The sequence below is a fragment of the Python bivittatus genome, unplaced genomic scaffold (assembly GCF_059951505.1).
Source record: "Python bivittatus isolate LINGU-HERP-01145 unplaced genomic scaffold, Pbiv_v1 ctg000350_np1212, whole genome shotgun sequence".
In the NCBI taxonomy this organism is placed as follows: Eukaryota; Metazoa; Chordata; class Lepidosauria; order Squamata; family Pythonidae; genus Python; species Python bivittatus.
Window position 1 is genome coordinate 32,694,912 of NW_028277074.1, and position 23,784 is coordinate 32,718,695.

At 35.9% G+C, this 23,784-nt stretch overlaps 1 protein-coding gene and 1 long non-coding RNA gene across 7 annotated transcripts in view; one reads left to right on the forward strand and one right to left on the reverse strand.

Annotated features, from left to right (window-relative positions):
* The window catches only part of ADGRG2 (adhesion G protein-coupled receptor G2), a 61,169-nt gene that overhangs the window by 18,012 nt on the left and 19,373 nt on the right, over positions 1 to 23,784 (forward strand). For 3 of the 5 annotated variants that reach the window (XM_088144869.1, XM_088144868.1, XM_088144867.1), the window contains 5 exons: positions 2,780 to 3,400; positions 14,637 to 14,690; positions 16,513 to 16,545; positions 22,914 to 22,970; positions 23,360 to 23,430. In XM_088144869.1, coding sequence (XP_088000995.1) covers positions 2,780 to 3,400; positions 14,637 to 14,690; positions 16,513 to 16,545; positions 22,914 to 22,970; positions 23,360 to 23,430 — 836 coding nt within the window. Of the gene's footprint in view, positions 1 to 2,779; positions 3,401 to 14,636; positions 14,691 to 16,363; positions 16,412 to 16,512; positions 16,546 to 18,010; positions 18,052 to 22,912; positions 22,971 to 23,359; positions 23,431 to 23,784 lie in introns of all 5 variants that reach the window. The other 2 variants (XM_088144871.1, XM_088144870.1) reach the window with 2 other exon arrangements.
* LOC148215153 (uncharacterized) overlaps positions 3,970 to 23,784 on the reverse strand; it is a 42,321-nt gene continuing 22,506 nt past the window's right edge. The window contains exons 2-3 of one of the 2 annotated variants that reach the window (XR_015796827.1): positions 23,598 to 23,651; positions 3,970 to 4,047 (exon numbers count right to left, since the gene is read on the reverse strand). This is a non-coding gene — a long non-coding RNA (uncharacterized LOC148215153). Of the gene's footprint in view, positions 4,048 to 15,293; positions 15,388 to 23,597; positions 23,652 to 23,784 lie in introns of those variants that run through there. The other variant, XR_015796826.1, reaches the window with a different exon arrangement.

A 23,784-nucleotide genomic window follows, 5' to 3' on the forward strand; every position in this document is an offset into this window, starting at 1 on the left:
CTAATGTTAAATCCTCTCTTGATTTTATTTTAAATTCTCCTTGGTAAATATTGAGGATATCGCCGTAAGTTAACCATTTCTGCTTAATTATAATTTCTTTCCTATAAAATGCTTCTTGTAGAGATAACCATAAGGGTATTTTTGGACACAGTATAGGTTTATATCTATTCCAGATTCTTAAAATGGCACGTCTAATAAAATGATTCTTAAAATCTACATTAACCTTAACTGTATCATACCATGAATAGCTGTGCCACCCAAATTTCAATTTGTGTCCTTCCAAATTCGATAGTCTGGTATTTCTCAACAACACCCATTCCTTCAACCAAACTAGAAAACAGGCAGCGAAATACAGTTTGAGATCAGGCAAGGCTAAACCTCCTCTTTCTTTAGCATCTTACAGCACCTTATATTTAACTCGTGGTTTTTACCTTGCCTGATAAATTTAGTTATATCCTTCTCCCACTGCTTAAATGGTAAATCAGTAGTCACAATCAGTATTGTCTGAAACAAAAATAGCATCCTAGGTAAGACATTCATTTTTATCACAGAGATTCTTCCCAACAATGATAGTTGTAATTTCTTCCATTTTAACATATCTTTCTTAATTTCATTCCATGTCTTAACATAATTCTGGAATAGCATACAGTTCATATTTGTCAAATTAACACCCAAATATTTTACATTTTTCTCAATCTTAAAACCTGTTTTATTCATCAGTTCTATTTGGTCTTGTATCTTCATGGTTTTTTTGTTAACATCTTTGTCTTTTGTTTGCTAAATCCAGCTAGTGCACCAAATTCTTTCAATTTTCTCATTAGTATCTCTATCCCTTTCAGAGGATTTTCTAATACCAGCACCAGATCATCTGCAAAAGCTCTCAATTTATATGTCTCTTTCATGATTTTTACTCCCATTATACCCCATCTTGTCTTATATCTCTATTTAAAATTTCCAAGACCTAGATAAACAAAAGTTGGAACACTGGACATCCTTGTCTTGCACCTCTTTGAATCTCACATGGCTTCATTAAATCTCCATTGACGATAATTTGTGCTTTCTGTGATATATATATCGATCTGACTGATGTTACAAAACTCTCGCCAAAATCCATATCTTCTAAAACTTATAACAGGAAAGGCCAATTAAGATTTCAAATATATGTTGGAAATGTGAACAACAAGAAGGGACTTTTTATCGTCTTTGGTGGACATGTAATAAAGCTAAAAACGTTTGGACTCAGATACATATATTAATCCAGAAGATTTGAAGGTTACTATACAGACCAAACCAGAGACTTTCCTTTTGGGACTGATGGATAAACAGTTGGAAAAAGCTCATGGACCTTTGTTTTTATATATGGTAACGGCAGCTAGACTTTTATGTGCTCAAAGGTGGAAGGATTCGACATTACCTGCAATGGAAGAATGGATGGTGAAGTTGATGGAGTTAGCTGAAATGGTGAAATTGACAGCTTTGCTTAGAAAAAAAACATTGATTAATTTTAATGCCAATTGGAAGCCCCTTTTGGACTTTTTGCAGGAAACAGAAAAAAATGAAATTATGAAATATGGATTTGATGATTAGTTAAATTAATAGATTATACAAAATATGTATGTCAAGATGTAGTTTTAGAGTAAGAGATTATATGATTCATCTATATCTGCTGTGTAAGAAGTCAGAAGTTACTCTTTTTGTATTTCTTTTTTCTTTTTCTTCTCTACTTTCCACCATCTTTGCTTTCTTGCTTTCTACTCTTCTTTTTGATTATTAGTTCTTGTTAGCTTTTATCTTTTTGCTTTTTAAAACTTAATAAAGGTCATTAAAATAAATCCAGCAAACAGGACTACAGCAAAAATGTCAGCAGAGGAATATTATAGCAGCAGCAACAACAAAAGAATACAGTTATGGACACCTAAGACTCAGATAAAAATCAAGAACACCCAGAAAAAGACTTAATTAGAACAGCACCTGTTCACAGAAACTTAGTTAGAACCAAGGTAGCTCCTCTCTGCAGTCCCAATAAGCAGGTATCTAAAGGGAAATGTTCCAAATAGTGATCTACTCCAGTATCAAGGTAAAGAATTAGGTAGACTGACTAGCATGTCTATCAGATATGCCTCAGTAGGGAGTTAGCGCCTTGTCTGCCTTGGCTGAATTCCCCCAACCCAGCCAAGATAAATAGAGTAGGACCCATTGGTACTTGGATAGGAGTTGACCAGGATATTCGAGGCAATCGGCTAGTCTGGGAAGTAAAAACAGCTCTGGAAGAAGGCAGTGTCAAAGTAATTCTGTGTTGTCAGGAAAACTTCATGGACAGATCCGTCATCAGAAATCCAACTTGACTCCAAGGAGCCTTTACTTTTACGTTCGAACACAAGTTTGTGCAAGTTCCATTACGTGCAATGTTTGTTTTCAAATGATTCTGGAAGCCATCTCCCAAGTCCGTATGCACATGAATTGCAGGGTTTATATAAGTAAAATCCTACTTAAACATTTCCCATGTACTGGGAAAGAAATTATTTTGTAAAATTGGAATGAAAAGAAGCCAGTCTTAAATTCGGTGTGCATTTATTTCTTACCCTTGCTTTTCCCAGACAAAAGTAAAATGCGTTTAACTTGGCTTTGTGTTATGGATATCTGTCTTCCTGGATATTTATATTTTCCTGAGGTTAAAATCTTTCCTCTTGTTCATTTTAGATAAAGGATACCTAATGAGGCTATAGAAGCAAATAATTTTGTGCCTAATTATTTTAAAAGTTTTTTATCATTATTACAGCTCAGGATGATTTCTTAAACTACAGAGCTGTGTTTAGCACACCATGTAATGAAATCTGGACTTTGTCGCCTGGAATTTCTATACCTGCACTTAGAAACTTTACAGTCTGCGTTTTTCTTAAGTTGTACAATTCCAAAAATTCTTGGACAGCATTCGTCTATAGCAAAGATCCTGTTGGCAATTTGTCAGCATCAGACCATCAGTTATATGATCTGGGGCTTACTGGAGAACGTGACAAGCTGACAGTTTGGATATTTGGCAAAGAAATAACCTGGGCAGGCAAACTGGATAACAACATCTGGTACCAAATATGCATAAGATGGAAAAGTGAACAACAGGAAGTTCGCATATATATAAATGATGAAGAGAAAAGAAGTGCAAAAATAATGAAAACTGGACCACTTGCCGGGAATGGGCAGCTTTTGCTTGGATGCTCACAGATTCCTGGCAGCTCCTCGTCTTCACTAGATGGAATGGTTGGGGAACTGTACATGTTCAGAATGTGGGCTAACAAAGACATAAATTATACCCAAGTCTGCCAAGATGGTACCATCATACTTTGGAGAAAAAATAACTGGTTGTTTAATAAGACAGCACAATACAGCAGTTCTTTACCTTGTGGTAAGTAATATTGTACATTTAGTGCTGTTTATAGGATCACTTAGTTTAATGCTTATAAGAAAATAATGGCTTTTTAAAAGCATGATCGATCTCTAGTACTCCTATCCATTAACATAGAAGTCTCATAATCTTTCAATTGTCTATTTCTAGCTGAAATTATAATGTTTTATGTGTTTTATATGTTCTACATCCTTATATTGCATGTAGGTTTCCAGACAACTCTCTAAGAAATACAGTTTATCCAATGTACGTAACAAATGGAGGAAGTCCTGCCATATAGAGACCCCAAATTTAGATTTATATTTTGATACTATCAACTAGTAGAATAAAATATTGTTACATCATTCGCAGTTGGCTGAGCTCTTTTAAGGAGGGACTATCAAAAGTTTAAGTCTTTTTCAGGTGTTCTGATCTGACATGATTTATATTACAAGAGGTGATGACTGATACTGCTTGTTAGCTACAGCTCTGCCAGCTGGTTTCAGATCTCCCATGTTGACAATAAGGGTCTGAAGCAGGGAAACTTTCTGAAACACACGGTCTCTCCTCATGGTCTCCAGAGGGTGCAGAAGGAGGCAGAGGCAAAGTCTTTGCTAGTTCTGTCTTCTGCAGATTCCCCCCAACGTGTAGATGGCAGACAAGGATCCCTAGAAGGAAAATAAGCAGGCCCTGTTCTTTCCCCTGTGTGATGTTAATGGCCTGAGAAATGAATGCACTAATTTTCTCTATCGTTTCTATCATATTCAGCTGTGTGAAGAATCAGTATTCAGTGAACACAGGTTCCATGTTAACACTCTTTTACTCTCTTTGATAGTAAACATGGTTCAATACTGATTAGAGGTGGACAAACTGTGCCCCATTTTGGCAGCCCTTGAAGCTTCTCCTGATCAGGAACACTGAACACTGACTGCATAGCTGCCTCCTCTTTTGAAGTTAAAAACTCATGAAACCTTCAATTTAAGCCCTAACATAGGCAGTTAAATAAAACTATCCCACACTCCCCTTCAGAATGTTGTTCTGCCTACAAGTATGCTATAGCCCCATCCACTTTGTAGCTTTCAGTCTCTCCAAAAACATTAAATGTGGTCCTTGGCCACTAAAAAGTTTCCCATCCCTGATATACAGTAGATGAATAGGAATGCCAGAGCATCTTAGACTATGGAGCAAGAAAGACTTGAGCTTTCATTCTGAAGATGTTGAGGCAGCCTGCCATGAAAGATAAAAACATATACAAAGCCCACAGATGAATAAGTGAAATATTGTCTAACATTGCAGCAAAATTTAAGAATTCCTCCACCATCATTTGTCCCATCTGATCATATGGGTAAACCCAACTGAGAAGAGGCAGTCCCTCAAAAACCTGAGCTCCATTGGTACTGGTAGGTCATTACCAGCACCCTGAATTGAACCTGGAAGCATGCTGGCAACTAATGCAATTCAGGAGCAGAAGCGTAGCATGTGCTGATTGAGCCATGCTCATAACTGCCTACGCTGCCATATTTTGAACCAGTTGCAGCTTCTGGAGACTGTTCAAGGGCAGCCCCATGTAAAGCGCATTGCACTAGTCCACTTGGGTGGTGACTAAAGTATAAGTGACTGTGAGCAGAGCCTATCGGTCCAGGAATGGGTGCAATTGGTACAAAACACAAAGCTGTGCAAAAGTTCTCCTGGTTAAGGCTGCCATCTTTTCTTTGAAGAGGAGCTGTGAGCGCACTGGTTCTGTTTGGGGTAGTTGGAGTTTGGAAGTGATGGAATAGTGGCAGTGTTACTGGAGTGTGTGGTGGGGTACTTTTATTAGTTTGTAACACCTCTTTTTTTTAAGGGAGAACAGCATATAAAATACAATAGTTTATGCCTACATTCTGAAGTTTTCCATTTCTTGTTTATGAGAAATCCCAGGAAATGCATGTTTTTGTAATTTTTCTTTACAAAACCATTAGAACATTATAGAAACACAAGAGAAGATGGTTTAGAATTAAAGCCTGCTCAAAAGAATTTAAACAAAATGCTTATCTGTATTTAAATTTGTGACATCTCAATGGGGTATATGTTTAAGGCAACGTGTTTAGGATAGGAGTGAAATTCCAAAGTTCTATTGACTTTCATAGAGCAAGGCAAGTGGGTTGAAGTTGGACTCTTTTGTAGCTGTTGTTGCTGGAAATCTTTCCTCATGCTTATGGTAATAGGGAAAATTAATTTTCCAGTCTGAAGGTCTCATCCTGGGGCTTTACAGGAGACCCTAGATTGCCTATGCTCCCTGAAGTTCAGTTCTTCCCATGGAAGAACATCTCCAGCCCTTCCTACTTTTCTCATGACACCAGTTCTGGGGACTGAGATTATGTATAAATCCAGCTGAATCTATAAATGTTGCTCTTTGTAATTTTAAGTACTTTCTAAAATGTGTTTGCTTGTTTTTATCATGTCGAATGATTCCATATTAAGGTATAAGTAGAAGCTTTAACCACTAGCTACTCTATAGTTTAAATTTGATTCATGAATGCAAGCAGGGGTTCTCAGTACGTATCTGAGTTATTTCGTATATACCAGATCATTCCTATTGTCACTCAGGCCTTATGTTTGGCCACTGCCTTTACTTCTGATTATGATTTTAGTGTGGAGATGATCAATGCAGCTATAAATATATAGAAAATGGCAATGTCACAAAAACATGCAGATGCATTCAAATCAGAATATATGCACTAATGCAAGAGCAGGGACAGTGTTGTCAGAGGTGGGCAGGAGAGAGAATGGGGATGAGATCAGCAGGGAAACTGAGATCATCTCTGAGATGATTTGTAAACCAAAAAGTCAGGGAAGGAAGATGGAACAGTGACCATGTGCTCTCTCTCGGGGGAGGGTCAGGGGGTATAAGAAATGTCACAGGTGGCATAGGCAGAATAACTGGCCTTGCTTAATATGTAGGTTCGGATTTAAGAACTTTTTTGGGTATTTATGTTTTTCCGTTTGAGATTACTGTTCTGTTTTTATGCATGCAAAACTGAGTCATAAGTAGATTTGACATCATGTGATAAAAAAGAAAACAAGCCTGAATCTTTGTTGTTGTAATTTGTGCACTGGAAATTGGTCCTGTTTTTGTTTTTGGTTCTATCTAGTACAAGCAGTAGAAGAGTCAGCACCAACAACTCTGAAAGTGCTCTGTATTTTTAAAAAAATCAGAATATATTTATTTCAAAAGGATGAGAACTGGAAGGAAAGGGCTACAACTCCAGGAGGAGCCATAATTGTTCATAAAGCTTCTTCTCAAAGAAAGAGTTGAAATAATTTGATTTTTTAAAAAATTACTCTTATTTGTGTATGTATTTTTATACTGACACTCCTGCTAAAAACACTCAACCAGAGAACTTGACTTTCTGGTCTTTGTGACACGTAGCTTAATCTATTCTTGCATAGTCAAGAACTTTAAGTTAGAAAAGGTATATGGGTATCCTGTGGGTTTCAGTATTTATAATACATTTTGTATTGTATTGTGGCTTATCCAATAGATTATAGTTAAATAATTATGGCTTACCATAAGATTTGAACTTAAACAAAGGGAAAGACTGTAACAGTATTTGTTTTGATTATGATTTAGTATTACCTGAACAAACTTTATCTGAGTTTGTATACTCTACTTTTATTCCAGCCTAGATGCGTGGAGCAGCACAGAAATTTTGCTTCCTATTTTTCTTAAACTCTGATTATGTGTAATTGCAGTTAGTGAAAAGACTGGACGTTAAATGATCGTTTTTGAATTGGGTTGTTTTCTTCAAGCCTAGTCATATGGAATTGTAGTTAGCAGAAAAAAAATGAACTTCAATTGAGAGTTTCTGAACAGGCTTTCTTCCAGGAACCCAAAATGACTAGAATCCACAGGGAGAAACAATGCTTTCTCCAGCTAAACCCAAGAAGTTCAATATTCTAAAATTTCTTCTTTAGATTTTGTGGCTGCTAAAATGAGATAGGTGATAAAGAAAGGGGATTTCCTTCTTTGGGATGATCTCTGTATATAGGTGGCATCAGCTTTGATGTTTTTTGGTTCCAAGTCAAGAAATCTTTTGCCTGTTATTTTCATAGTAATTTTACATTTGATCTAGTTGTTTATTGAAAGTGTGTTGAAGGAGTCAACTTAAATTATTAACAAATTTCATGTTTATAAATTGTAATCCTTGGACTGACAATGAGTGTGTTAAAATTAGTGTTAGTACTGTATGCCAGTGATTTCAGAGAGCACAAAATTGCTATGTGGTGCCTAAGAAGGCATGTACTATGTCAGATGTTTTGGGGCAAAGTGAAACAGTGATAGATTATTCTGACACTGCAGTGCATACTGTGTTATGTCCAAGCTTCTTGGCAAGCACATAGGCTATATTAGGGAGTAGTCAGAATGGAGCAACAGCCAACCTGCCAGTAGTTTGTCCCATCCCCAATGGGTACTGAAAGTTTCATCTTTTCCAGCCCTAGAACTGCACTTTGCCTTTGCTGTATCTTCACCAATATATTTCTTCTATTTACAATACTGTTGCATGGAAGTAGCTAGAATATATACACTGTAATCATCACCCTTTAATAACAAAAAAAGTATTGTTGCCCGTCGGAAAAGGATTGAAGTTGTTACAGTGCAGGGTTTGCATGCAGTGATCTCAGGGGTCTCCCGCTGGTATGGGAAAGGCTTTGGAGACTTAGTAAATCAGGACATCACAAGACCTGGGGAATCTACTCTTTGCAGTTAGAACCTGCTAAAGGGCTCTGACCCTAAACTATTAAAAGGAAACACCATCCATGAGAAAATAGTGGCCAGACTAAGTTCTATTTCTAAGATTAACAAGAACTATTTTTTACTGAATGACACAAAACTGACAGTTAAACTTATGTCCTATTGAAGTCAGTGTGAAAAATTCTTGATTTATATACCATTGATTTCAAGGTACCTTAATCCCATTAATTTATCTTGGGTTTAAAGACTACATTCAGTTTAGGCATTTTTATTTTATTTTGTATCCTATCATGCAATTGTGGCAGAGGTACTTCAGTGAGAAAAAAATATTTTCACATTATTTGATGCATGTTATCCTTAGATTCTATATTACATGTCTTTTTAAAAAAACCTTAAAAAAACCTACAGTGGGCTCATTTAATGATTTACCATGTGGAGTATATAGGGATGGACGGACAGATAGATAGATAGATAGATAGATAGATAGATAGATAGATAGATAGATAGATATATTTTCTCCTGAAACCCTCTTTTTTATGATTATTTCTATTTGGATTTGTGATACAACTCTTCCTATGCCCAGAGGGGTTTAAGAGCAGACAGGAAGACATTCCTAATCCTGTATTAAGTATGCCTAAAGGCATGATTGTGAAAGGTGTTGAGTTGTTATGGATGAACTGCAGACGTCCTCTGGAATGTGTAAGGTTTTGGCTTTCATTGATAGCTACAGAAAAAAGCCTGTGTACCTGGAAGTTTTTGTGGGGTGTCGTAAAACTATAAATTAAAACAAACTTAGATTTTCAGCATCAAGGGTATTATGTTTAGATGCCTTGGTGATGGACAGAGGAAAAACTGGGTTTTATCCATAAGTAGGGTTGTGCAAAGATGGTCAAAATGTTAAGGTGCAGAAAAGAAGATACGTACTGTCAAACCTATGGTTTTCTTAATTGTAACATGGCTGTGAAAGCTGGATCATCATAAAGGCTGAATGAAGTAGAATTGATGCCTTTACATTGTGGTACTGGAGAAAATAGTTGAGAATACCTTGGACTGCAAGAATAAATCATTTAGTGCTAAATGAAGTAAAACCAGGCTGCTTACTGGACATACTAATAAGGAAGCTAAAGCTTAAATATTTGCACACACAATGCAGTGTTAAGAGTTATTGGAAAAGAATCTGATGCTTAGAAAAATGGAAGACAATTGAAAAAGATGCTAGCAGAAGATCAGGTGGAAAGGTACTATCACTGATGACACAAGCATAAGCTTACAAGATTTTAAATACTGTAAGCAGTTCTTGGGGAATTGCTGTCCGTCAAATCACAAAGAGTTGGCAGTGACTAAATGACCGAACAACAACGAGCTGGGCTGCAAAAATCCAGATAACTACTAGATGGAAACAAAGATTCTAACTCTTGACTGCGATGTAGCGGTCTCCCTGATTTCTGTAGCCCAGATATAACAACCTTGTCCACAAGGCATCTTTGCAGCAGTAGATGGTAATTTGATCTATTTTTCTGGGTTTTTAAAACAAAAGACATTTTTAAAAAATTGTGATAGAGCTCACAGTTAATAATAATGAGAAAAATTGTGAGGCTCCAAAATCTGGCATGTTTCATAATTTGCTTCAGCCCTGCAGAGTCTTTGATCTGTAGCAATTGAATTATGGCCTACCAGATGTCAGGCAATTCCCTATCTTCTCCCTAATTTGTTTTTGCAGTTTCAAGCAAATAGAAAAAAAGGGGTGTATATTATTGTTATATTGTCAGTGACTTTCTGTTTTAAGGTGGTTTACTGGGAATAGCAACAATAGTAGCAGTTTCAGAACATAACATGTTCTGGATCTGTAGCAGTTTTTGGACACTTCAAGAGTTAGGGTTCAGGTGCTTAGTTAGATTTTTCAGTGTGCATTCATGAATATGTTTGCAGTGACATCGTATAAAGTATTTGCTGTCCCTTGGCAGTGATTTCCACGTGCTTTCCAGTTGCTAAAATCATTAGAATCTGCCTTTGAAAAAGTGGTGTCTATAAATGTGAAGAACCTGATTTATATAAGACCATCTGTTGTGAATACATCTCACTACAGCCATACAAAAATGATTTAATCCTAAATCCTACTCACAAAAGATTATATTTAGCAATAGTGAATATCTAAGCAATATATAATGTGCTTTATAGAAAAATACCACATAGAGAAGAAAGCAGTACATATCGAGTTATGAGTATCCTATTTTTTGCAGAAAGAAGTAGCTTATTGAGTATCTCAGAAAGTATTTAATTGTGCAAAGGGAATTTTTATGGGTGTTTGGCTGCCGTCTTCTTTCATGTGTTGTACTCCCAGGTTTTATTGCTGCTTCTTTTGTTCTTATCTCAAACTGGTTAAGGAAGGAAAAGTGTAATGATTGCATAGCACCAGGAGTCACTGGAATAGAAGAATCCAATGCTATTACACTGTTTATGCCTTAACAACGGGAAAACTGAAATCTGGGCTTTGAAATTTGCTCCAACAAAGCAAATAAATGTTGCCAGGAATTCCTTGTACAGCATCTGCTAAGTACTTATAGTATTTGTCATTTGTTGTGTCAACACGTGGCAGATCTTTTCTGGGCTCAGAAGCTAAACTGGGTTGGATCTGATGGTATTTGGGTGGAAGATCAGGGAATACCAAGACTATAGGCTAGTCTGGGAAGTAAAAAAATATCCCCCTGGCAGTGGCAAATCACTTCCAGGCAGTATTGTTGCCAAGAAAACAGCATGAAGTTATCAGGAGCCAAGCTCAGTTTGAAGAAAACTTTTTTTCCCCCTTGTTCTTCAGAGATTGGACTTTTAGATTTGCATCTGTCTCCAGGAACCAGCCTAAAAAACGATCACTGGATTTGGTTATAAAATAATTGATACAGTCAATTTTCAACAGACATCCTTCAAGTGTCTTGGACTTGATGTTCCATAACCTTCCAGCCAGATAGCTTGGGGAAGATTAAGACAACCGGTTTTGGGAAACTGATAAGAATTTTAATAATGCTTTGTTACTATTTTATTCAACCTTATTGTCATATCAGTTTATGTGAGCTAGTGAGGCACTCTTCTTTATAGGTTCAAATTCTAAAACAGAAAGAATAGGGAGGTTAAAGGAGTGGATGGGAAAGAAATGTTTAAAATATGCCAGATAAGGTTTGTTGCTCTGCTTGATTTTTTTTATTAAGAAAAAGCAACCATAAGTAGGTGATTTCAAGATTATAAAAGGATATTTAATCTTGAATTCTGAAAGAGAATTTTCACTGACAGTAATATTGTAATCCTCAAACTATTATTTTCTGCCATGGATATATTTTGATGTAAAATATGTTTCTAAGTCATACAAGAATCATCACTGCATGGACTCGTAGCCAACAAGAATATGATCTGTTCTCAGAATAACTGGCTAAGCAGGTCCTAGGTGAATTATTGTACACGAACTGATTACAGCTCTAAAATACCACCCCCTAAAGCCATATAGAGCTGAAAAGAAGAATAAAAGGTTAGAAATTTGATCACATGATTCTCTGTTACTAAAGGAACTGGAATAAGTCATAAGGAGTATAGCTAAGCATGTTTTTTTTTTTAATCCATGTTGTGACACAGAAACCAAATACTCAAATTCATTTGGAGCAATATTTTTTATTAGGCTAGTTCAAGATTACAAATATCTAAGATTACTGAAATTCAAGGTCTCTTTTCTTTTCAAGGAAAATTGGGGGAAAAGCCACAGAAAATGGTGGGAAGAATAAATAAGTTGGTATTCAAGCCATGTGTCCATCAGTTATAGCCTCTTCTAGGTGAAAGTTACAGAAATACAAGTTGGAATCTAGTTTATACAGGGTTAGTATTAGATTTACTCAATAGGATGAAGAAATAAGCAAGTCGTTATTGGGTTTCTCTGTGTTTTATAGAGACCTATGATCTATGATACAGTGATCAGTTAATTTATTATGGTGTGAGTTTTGTGACCTAAAGTCTATTTTGTCAGGTGTAATTTTCAGTTGCCTGAGATAGCTGTGGCTCCATATGCTCGCGGATGCAAGAACAAATGGGGTTGAATACTGCAGATCATAGCAATCTTTGTATGTGAAGTCTGTAAATATCTTCAGGATTCGTAATATTAATCCCAGGTAGATACTTTTTCTCTTAATGGTATTTTATGCCCAGAGAGCTTCCAGTTTTTAGAAGGTGCTCAACTCAAGAAGAAACCTCAACCTTCATTCAACTCTGAATGTGCTTAAACGCTGGCTGATAACTTGAATTAAGACTTGCAGAGAGTTTATCTTAAAATGAAGGCTTGTGCTTCCAAAGCCGTTTTCCTTCACTAGTGGCATTGCTAAGCATTCTTTCAAATTAGTGTGTAATGCCATATGTAATCATTAATGTGATTTCACCTTGTAAGTCCAAGAAAAATGAAACAGGTACAAAGAGCAGCTTTTCTGATTCTTTTTTTTTAATTTTGCAAAGTAGTATGAAAGCATTTGAGCATGACTCAAATAAGCGTTTGAAAAACTGAGCTTATTGATGCCTTGTTATTTCATTATTTTTATGTTTGAGTGTATTATCAGAATTTTCTTATGTCAGTATTTAGTTGCCTTGAGTATCAGTAATAGAAATGGAGGGTGGAAATGTTAGTAACCATGTGCTTAAATGACATTATAGAGCAATCTTATATATGTTTACATCAAAATAAATTCCACTTCAGTCAGTGGACTTATTTCCACATGAAAATTACACAGGCGGCAATATCTTAAAAATCAAAATATACGTTTAAGAGTATACCTTTTCCAATTCCAAATCACATCATAATCAATCAGTTTCAAATCAGTTAGTATAAATTAGTCAGTGGCCTTGTTCTCGTATATTGCTAAACAAAAATGGACAAATTGAAACTGTTCTTAGAATGAGTTTGGATGAGTTCTTGTGTTCCTCCTCACATTATCAAGCTGAGATAATAAGCATTTTTGCAGGGCCATTAAACCAACTGTTAATCATTACATTCAAACTGAGAGTGCAATTAACTTTAACTATGATTTATCTAAAGCTAGGATTATAAACCTTAGTGCCAAGTTGGCTTATTCAGATAAATTACAGTAAAATGAAAGTCTCAGCTCATCTTGATGTTCCACTAACCGCAGCATTAAGATACTTCTCTAGGGGTATTTAAAGGACATATCCACCTGAGATTGCCTTCAACTCATCTCCAGCCCACTGTGGAAGCAGGCTAAATTCATCTTTAGCTGTTCCACTTTTAGTGTTCTCCATCTTCTCTCAACACAAATCTTGCAGTATGAAATAACTGCAAAGCCTTGTTGAGAATATTGGTGATGATGTGCTCAGGAACCAGGATCTGCCCAGATCTTATTGGCTGCTTTAAGCTGATCTGGGCATGCCCCCTCCCCTCCATTTGTTGGGTGCTGCCACACATGACCATTTAGGCTTGGGCTCCCGAAGAGGCTAGACACCAGACTGCCACAGATACATCTCTCTGGGGATTCCTTATATGCATGGGTTTAGTGCTGTTTTGGAACAGATGTTTAGTGATCTTTTGAAAGAATGCTAGATCTGCCTTTTTTAAAAAAATTGATGCTGTGATCAATTTAAACCTGGAAAGAGAGACAGGTTCTGCCATCTGTTTGTTGCTGGTTCTGTCCCAGATGAGTTCATTACAATTTTTCTGTGGTGTCTACCGACACGGTGTCTGCTGACTCAAGAAGGGTGGGAGAAATGTATAACATGCCATTGGGAAGAGGTCTGAGTTCTATCTATTTTCTCACAGTTCAGATAATATAACCATGGTCCATTAATATACAGCAAGTACATCCAGCCTTCTCTTTCAACAATCTGGGGGGGGGGGGGGGGGAGGGTCCTGAAAAAAAAGAGCAAGGAAGCAAGTGACAAAACACATATCACAATATTGAAATGGAAACTCTGCCCATGAAATACTTGATGCGACATCAGCGCAAGTGCAGTATGAAGGTGCAGAGCTTGCTTTATGATGTCACAATGTCCGTGTTGTCTCTTTGGCATTACCATGACCAGCTGTAGACACTTATGCAGGGAGTACATGTGAGATCAGAGCCTATTTAGCCTTGTTTCTCTATCACTAAACCATAATTTAATATTCTGTCTGACCAGAGCCAATATGCTTTGCTCTTTAGCAGGTTTATTAACAGTCATGATTTTGCCTCTTACATAGAGAAGATTTTTGTTTTGCTCTTGAAGTGACATAAGAAACAGAAAACCTAACATAAGTAGTTATATCAACTTATTGTATACAGTTTATTCTATGCATTCTGCCTATGAAAGAGTAGTTGACAGAAAAAAATGCTTTCTGATTTATTGCTTCAGAATTATTAGTTAGAATTTTTTTTGCAGTTGCAATAAGTTTAAATAGCTTTGTATTGCCCTCTTGTGGTGAACAGGGAATGTAAATATTGTTGGACAAGTTTTTTTAATGCAAAGTTTTTAATTTTAATCTAAGAAATATATTACATTTTACAGCCAGCGCTGCAGATGTCTCATCAAACCTTAGAAACTTCTCAGTAACCACACCAGGTAAGACATTAATACACATATTCTTTACTTAGTTTTCTTTAAACAGAAATTTCAATACCTTCAAGCTATACATAGTCAGCAAAGCTTTTCAGAATTATAACTGGCATTGTGTGCGTTACAGCGGCAGCCTTCTGAGTTAGGAAGTAGCAGCGACAGCCAATGTATAGATACGTGCAGATGCCAGGCTATTCAATGCATTCAGTATGGAACCCTTTCTGAAGTGCCCAGATGCTTCAGTTAGTGCAAAATGCAGCAGCTTGGCAGGTGAACAGTGTTTATAACTGCTATTATATAATCCATATGTTGAAAGACACACACCATTTCACAATTTAAAGTGGGCTTTCCCTTTAATGACCTAAAATAAGTCATTTAGGTCCTTAAAGGGAAGTCCCACTTTAAACTGACTCCTTTACAGTATAACTTTATAACTTCTTCACTCCTTATAAACCTATCTAGACTTGAAGATGTACCAGCTATCAGATGTTCACCTGTCTGGTTTGCTGGACAGGGCTTTCTTTTCACTGGTTCCAAGGGTACAGAATATACTTCCTCTGGAGTTGCAATTGAATCCAGCTCTGCATTTAAAAAAGCAGCCATGACACCAGACGTTTAGGGTTATAGTCTATGTTTCTGAATGCTGCCATTAGCCATAATAAATATTTGATTGAAGGCATTCTATACATATCTAGAGAGAAATCTAAACAATAAAATAAAAATATTTTTAAGGACTACCTTTTCCTGTGTAAATCTGGTCACATTTTGACAAAGAGCTGCTGGCGTGCTTCCATTTTAAAAATTCATTGATATTAGATTTCAGGGACGGGAAGGATATTGTTGGTCCTTTAATTTAGCCCCTTGATCAGCATAAGACCTGCACTGCAAGTAAATAGTCTTGTAGGCTTTGCTTAAGTTGCTTTGGTGAAAAAAGAGATGAGCATCTTCTAGAGCAGTCAAAGATTTGTTGTTAAGAAGTTCTCCTAAAGCAGGGTTAGCAATTTATGGCCCCACTGAAGTTGGGGCATTTTGTTTTTCAAAAGTAAGGGTGAGAATGGGAGTGCAAGCCTTCTGAGAGAAAAATTGCTCCCTTTTCCACCTTTGAAACCTCAACACTTTCTCACAGATTGCCTTCAGTATAGCCTCAAATCAATTTGCATTGCCAACATTTGGCCATTTTGTAAGTTAATTTTTACAACACAGCTTCATGCCATATTGGGGTGGTGTGTGTGTGGGGATTCTTAATGATGTAAGGAAAGCAATCTGTCTCCCAGGCTTCCTGCTGTTATTTTCATCCTTAAAAAATTACCTCAAACAGCAAAAATGGAATGGAAAAAAATTGCTTCTGCAGTAACATCACTATGGCTCCAGAAATCCTTTTTCAGCTCTCCTATCCTAAAGCTGCTTCCTACTGTTTCCACCAGTTGGTTTTAGTTCTGTTCTCTAAAACAACAAAAAATAGTTGTATAATATATTCACTTTGCGTTGACTCTTGTCACAACTCTTCGCTACAGCATACAAAATGTTGATCAAGTTGTTCCCCAAACCATGACTGAGTCTTTATGAGAAAGTTTGGAAAATTCACTCACATTTCAGTTTATAAAAATAAGCTATAAGATTATGGCTGTTTTTATTTGCATGGTTTTTAAAATAAACGAAAACTGTTTCTTTATTTACAGCAGATTCATCTATTGTCACTTTTGTCACCTATCCTAACAGTGCTACAGGCAAGATTTTACTAAAAAATTTGACATAGAGTAGGTTTAGTTTCTATTACTTTTCTTCTCTTTTCATTATTTGTATCACTTTTGTGTTTTTGTATTCTTAGAGTTCTCTTCAGTTGGAACTCTGGATACTGCAGGTAAGAGTGGTTTGCTTATTTATGTAGAAAACTTCTTGTAGAGCTTTTAATTTCAGTAGAAATAGGCTAAAAGCTGTTTGGCTTAAAGCAGTACAAGAAAAAATAGGTTTAAATAGAATGTCAAATCATGCTGTAAACCATCCTTTCAAGAAGAGAAATACTCAGGTACTTTGGTTCAAACCTTTTTCTTGATGAACCATTCCCAGTATGGTTCTAATAATTCTCAAAGGGATAGATTAGTATTTAACTACGGTAAACTAGAGCAAGATATATACAGTGTAACTGACATTACAGTATAACAGAAGAGTCCTGCCTCATGGAGCAATGGAAATGAAATTAGATTGATTGAAATATTACAGTAAAACAGCAATTCAGTGATTAAATTTGGGTGTTCTTAAATGAGAGAAAAAATAAAGGAGTTATGAGGTAAATGGCACAATACTGCAATATAGTGTTTGGCTTTTGAACAAGAGGAAATAAGAAAATGGCAGTGGGATTTGGAGAAAACAAAAAGTGATATTTAAAGACAGAAAATAAATTATAATCACACTTATTTTTCTGCGAACTGAGCAAAGACAGAGAAAGAAATTCTGAAAGATCCTACTAACTGAATTGCAAATCTTCAAAATGCTAATAGAGGTATTTTCTCTATAAAGCTAAATTTCTACTTGGCTTATTCTTCAGGCAAAAGAGCCAAAGCCAAAGGAAATTATAAAATGGTGATGGAATGTCTCTACAGTAGCAAGGAAACTCATTGTGTTCAACAGTATAGCCAACTATTGCAATCCAGTATGAAGTTAGGGTTGTACACCACAGTCATTTGAAGAAGCCACAACTCTCTTGGTAGAGGATTATATTTTTTCAATTTGTTATTCTTATAATATAAAAAACAATAGAAAGAAGGGGGAAACAGAAATAAAAATACCCCCCAAAGGAAAAAGAAAACAACAAAAATATAGTATATATGAAATAATCTTTCAGCTCAGTCATTTAAACATGTCATTAAACGTTGATGGAATAATAATGAATCAGTCTTCTATTGATTCAGTAAAGTGCCAGTTCAAAAAAATAAAGGAAACACATAGACAGTTCAAAAGTATAAATTTAGAGTCATGTTCTCTTTCCAATATTGAAGAGTAATCTTTATTGATGATGACCCCACTTGTTAGATCCATAATTCTTGATATAGTGACAAGTTCCACATTTTTGTATATCTTAAGAGTTGACCTTCTCATAGAAAATATCTTAATATCTTGTCAATCTGCTGAAAAAGCTTTATTCCTACATGTTATTGTTATGTTTATAATAATTAATTTTTCATTAATATATTTTAGCATATCATTGAAATTTAGCATTTTGCCATTGAAAATCTATATTGCATGACAAAATAGTATAATTTTTGTATAATTCCAGAACTTTACAGTATAATTCACTAAAAATTATAACTCATTTCATTTTTCTTTAGAAACAACTAATATAATGGAACTTGGTTTTTCAAAAATAGATTTTTTAAAAAATTATTATTATTATTATTATTATTATTATTATTATTATTATTATTATTATTATTATTATTCTAATTCTATCAGGTTCCTAAAAATGTATGTTGTGATGTTGTAGTTTAATTGTAGTAATAGTTGTTCTGTACACAACTGTTGATCATGAATTTAAACTCAAAATTTCTTCTGCCTGCCTCTCCAAATTAAAATATAGTTGGCACAGTGCTTTGCAGCCTTGAAGCTGAACAATTGTTGAATGTTTATATAATGCCCATTTTCATCCTTGGAAAAGCTGGCTCCCACTTGTCAGCCTCAACTCTTACCACCCTGTTCTCTTTTTTCCCCTCTCCCTCCTTCTCTGAATCTAGTAAATTCTGTAATAATCAGGTATTGTTCTAAACTAGCATTTGTTCCTTGATTCCCCCCATCTAGCGTTGGATGATGGGCAGAAGACAGGTGGAGTTTGATATCCAGCAATTTAAACTTTCCAAAACTATTCTGTGAATTGTTAGATCATAGCTTCAGAAAACTTGTTGAATTAACAGATGAGCATCTCAGGGCAGACACAATGCCACAATAGGGAATTAGGTAAACCATCTTAAAAAACATATCAATTACAAAGAGAATGGGATTTAAACCTTTGACACAAGGTAGTTCAATGTCCAAAGCTCCTGTTTGGAAAAAAGAAGAGGTGTTTGCTGATTGCCTGACAAAAAGGGTGGCATAAAAAACAACATTCATGACATCTGCTGTAAAGTAAATCTACCAAAAGTTATGGAGGAGATATAATTTTTAAATACTCCAAATGCTCAGTTAGTGGCTGTCATGACAAAGGTGGAACAACAGAGATGAATATGTGTAGCTCAGGGTTGAACTGTGGAGTCCTTGGGGTTCTCTGAGCTTGGTTCATTTCTTGCAAACATTTCATTACCCGGCTAGGTAACATCTTCAATGCTAAAATGGGATGGGGTTTGCTCTCTGTTTATATGCTGTGGCCTGCCTTGCCAGTGCTGGTGGGGGTGGGGGTTTTGTTTTGCTCCTCTGGTAGTTCTTTGATTAGCATCTGTTTGCTGCTTGATTGTGTGCCTGGTAGTAACCTTTGCTGATCTGGGTGATGATTGCTGGTGAGGCGATCTTCTGGTCTTTTGTCTCTTTTGAATAGTATGTAGATGCTGTTTATCTCTATGTGTCTGTTAATTGCTGCCTTGTCTGAATACCAGGCTTCCAAGAATTCTCTTGCATTTTTGGATTTAGCTTGGTCTAAAATACTGACAGTTTCCCAGTTAAAACTATGGTTGAGTTTGTCCATGTGTTGTGAGATTAAGGAATTTTCATCATGTCTTCTGACTGCTAGTTGGTGCTCGTGGATGCGCTCTGCTAGTCTTCTGCCTGTCTGTCATACATAGTGTTTGTTGCAGTCCTTACACTGTATGTTGTAGATGACTCCTGTTTTTTCTTCTTGTGCTACTGGGTCTTTTGTTTTACTTAAGATATTTTGGAGTGATTTTGGAACACTTCTTTCCTTGGGACATACAGTACTGTGCAAAAGTTTTAGACAGGTGTGAAAAAATGCTGTAAAGTAAGAATGCTTTTAAAAATATATATTGTAACTGTTTATGTTCATCAATTTACAAAATGCAAAGTGAGCGAACAGAAGAAAAATCCAAATCAAATCAATATTTGGTGTGACTACCCTTTGGCTTCAAACCAGCATCAATTCTTGCACACTGTGTACAAATAAGTCAGGGATTTTGTAGGATTAGAGTCAGGTGTATGATTAACAAACTATACCAAGCAGGAGCTAATGATCATTAATTTCATATGTAGGTTGAAACACAGTCATTAACTGAAATGAACAGCTGTGTAGGAGGCTTAAACCTAGATGAGGAACAGCCAAACTCTGCTACTAAGGTGAGGTTGTGGAAGACAGCTTCATGTCACAGGTCATACACCATGGCAAGACTGAGCACAGCAACAAGACATAACATAGTTAGTTATACTGCATCAGCAAGGTCTCTTCCAGGCAAAAATTTCAAAGCAGATTGGAGTTTCAAGATGTGCTGTTCAAGCTCTTTTGAAGAAGCACAAAGAAACGGGCAACATTGAGGACCGTAGATGCAGTGGTCGGCCAAGGAAACGTAATGCAGCAAATGAAAGACACATCATGCTTACTTCCCTTTGACATCGGAAGATGTCCAGCAGTGCCATCAGCACAGAACTGGCAGAAACTAGTGGGACCCAGGTACACCTATCTACTGTCCGGAGAAGTCTGGCCAAAAGTGGTCTTCATGGAAGAACTGCGGCCAAAAAGCCATACCTCCGACATGGAAGCAAGGCTAAGCGACTCAACTATGCACAAAAACATAGGAACTGGGGTGCAGAAAAATGGCAACAGGTGCTCTGGACTGATGAGTCAGAATCTGAAATATTTGGCTCTATAGCAAGAGGTAGTTTGTTCACTGAAGGGCTGGAGAGCGGTACAATCATGAGTGTCTGCAGGCAACAGTGAAGCATGATGGACATTCCTTCCAAGTTTGGGGCTGCATTTCTGCAAATGGAGTTGGAGATTTGGTCACACCTCAATGCTGAGAAATACAGGCAGATACTTATTTGTCATGCCATACCATCAGGGAGGCGTGTGATTGGCCCCAAATTTATTCTGCAGCAGGACAACAACCCCAAACATACAGCCAATGTCATTAAGAACTATCTTCAGTGTCAAGAAGAACAAGGAGTCCTGGAAGTGATGGTTTGGCCCCCACAGAACCCTGATCTTCGAGTCTGTCTGGGATTCCATGAAGAGACAGAAGGATTTGAGGCAGCCTGCATCCACAGGAGATCTGTGGTTAGTTCTCCACGATGTTTGGAACAACCTACCTGCCAAGTTCCTTCAAAAATGGTGTGCAAGTGTACCTAGAAGAACTGATGCTGTTTTGAAGGCAAAAGGTGGTCACACGAAATATTGATTTGATTTGGATTTCTCTTCTGTTCTCTCACTTTGCATTTTGTACATTGATAAACATAAACAATTACAGTATATATTTTTGAAAGTATTCTTACATTACAGCATTTTTTCATACCTGCCTAAAACTTTTGCACATAACCAATCATTTTAATGCAGTTCTTTGTCCCAGGGAATGGGGAAGGGAGAAGGCAAAGAGTCCTTCAGAAGGCCCTCTGTCTGAACCTGCATGTAATCCTAAATAACCTTAGCCGGAACCAATCAAGTTAAAACAATTCTTTCAGGCATTTGTGACTATAGCCCGCACACCAAGTTAGAAAAATGCATCTTTGTTAGTTACTGCATTGGATTGTTTAGAATTATCATATCCAATTAAAGCAGAATCTTTAGCTCTTTTCATCTACTTCCCCTCAAAATATTCATTTCCATTAAAAATCACTGTATTTTCTCTGCCTCTTTTATTCTTAACCAGTCCTTATCCTCTTTGACTACATTCTTTGCAACTATATTTTTATCCATCATATTATGCAATATTTTCTTCTTAATTCTCATTTTTTGTTGTAATCATTTTCTTACATACAGTTTTCCTCATCCACAGCCTCTTTCATTTCATCATTCCACCAAGCATCTTTTTCATACTTCCCATTGATTGTGAGGGCTTTGGGCTAAACAAATACTTGCTTCCTCTATCTTGTATTAATACAAATATACTTTACATTAATACACTTCTGTGAGCTCTTTATAACAAAATTCTTTTAACTCTTTTCCAAGGAACTTCCATATAACCTTTCCTTAGTTTCATTTTCAATTTTTTTCTGTCGAGGGATTTTTCTGTCTCCTAATACTTTTAAATATGAACTTGTACTTTATCATTCTGCAGTGATTCTACATTCATGCTACTTTTATTTCATGTCCATTTTCTCCCAAGATCCACTTTTCATGCTACCAGATAAAGGTCTGTCCCGTATTCAGAACTTCTCATAATTATTCTCCTTTATTAATTCTTTTGATTTTTCATCATAAACAGTTAAATCAATCATGCTATTAGATTAATTCCTTTGCATATGAGTGTATGAATAGACAGACTTAAAATATGTTCAAAACAAACACCAATTCATTCTTTGTAATGCATATTTTATCCCTTTTATTTGGAATTAATCATACACTTACTTCCAGGCATGTATCTGCCAGCTCTGCTCTACAAGATCAATACCACCATTTAGTTCTATTTCATTCTTCTGCTATCTCTTAGTTTCAGAAACAACATTTTCTACCTCTATGCCTGTCTGTCTATAGTTTATTTCATTTTAAGCTCATGTCATTAATTCATGATATTTACTGTATGTTCCTGTTACATTCTAAATTGCAATCTTTCATATGTCATCAGCAGATGGGCCCATAAATATTGACTTCCAATGCCCATAAAGGCTTCTGCTAACTGAGGCTAATGCTTTTTAGTTATTAAAAAAAAAGTTGACTAGGTTATTAGTCTTAGTTGTCCCATGCTATATGAAACATTCCCTGCTAAACTCAATTTTAGCACATTTTGGCCAAAATTTACAAGCATAACTAAAGCCCAATTTTACATCTAGCATGCTCATGTTATTCTGTAATAAATAAGAATCTTCAATCTAAAGACTACTTTGTAAGCCAAGATACCATGATTTCCCCCCTCTGTTTTCTGTTGCTATCATTTTTTGTGTAAGCAATTTCATTCTTTTGAATATTTAAAGTCTTAATGGAATCAATACATTTAGCTGGATTTGTAATATTGGACCCAGCTCATTTTTTAAAATAAAAAAAATGCAATACTCATATTTTGATTCCATGCTAGGAATCCATGTTAAGTTAGGAAAAGTGTACCAGTTATATTAAAATGCAAACTCCTGTTTTGTTTTGTTTTGTAGGAACAAACATTTTATATAACAACGTGTGTAAGTTATCAGATTACTGTAAAAACTCAGGTTAGTGATTTTTCCTGTTTATTTTAACTTTTTTTACTTGATAGCAGATTATTTTACTGGACTCCTATTGTGTTGTTTGGATTCAGGTCTGTTTTAGAGTTAAAGGTCTCTGTTGCCTTGCAGGAGCACAGAAAATGTAGAAAGGAGGATATGGGCTCATGCGAGCTGGTTCTTGTAATAACAGACTATGGTTTGTTTGTCATATAACTAAACAAGGCCAAATACCATACAGAAGTATTTATCCTCAATCTTTCTTTCTATGTAAAGGACAGAATATCAGTGTATAATCACACAAGGAAGCTAAAGAATAGAAGAGAAAATATATGCTCTCTTATTTTTCTAAACCAAGCTATTTCTAATGCGAAACTTTTTTCTCTCTTCTTTTCCAGTTTTCTACATGGGCAGTATGAAATTTCGAATTCGTGAAAACAGTTCAGATACTTCATATAATCTAACAGTAGTAAGTCATTATTATTGTTATTTTGTGATCAAACTTGAGTTTCATTCTTTGTATTATGGTTATTAACCATTGTCACAATCCTAATGTTACATGATTGAAAGAGTCACAGTTGACATTAACTGCGCAGGCATGAAATAAGTGATAAATGGTAGAGAAAATAAACTTACCTCTACTTGGTCCCCTGGAATGGAATAATTGCTGTCCATTATAATTTACTCCTTCTGTAATTAAAGTTTTGTTAGGTTTCATTCACAGTACATGCTTTATTGCTATAATAATAATTACAGGCCATTTTATACTGCTATGCCCGTTATGCTCTCTTTAATGGAAGACAGAAAATATATAAGAATATAA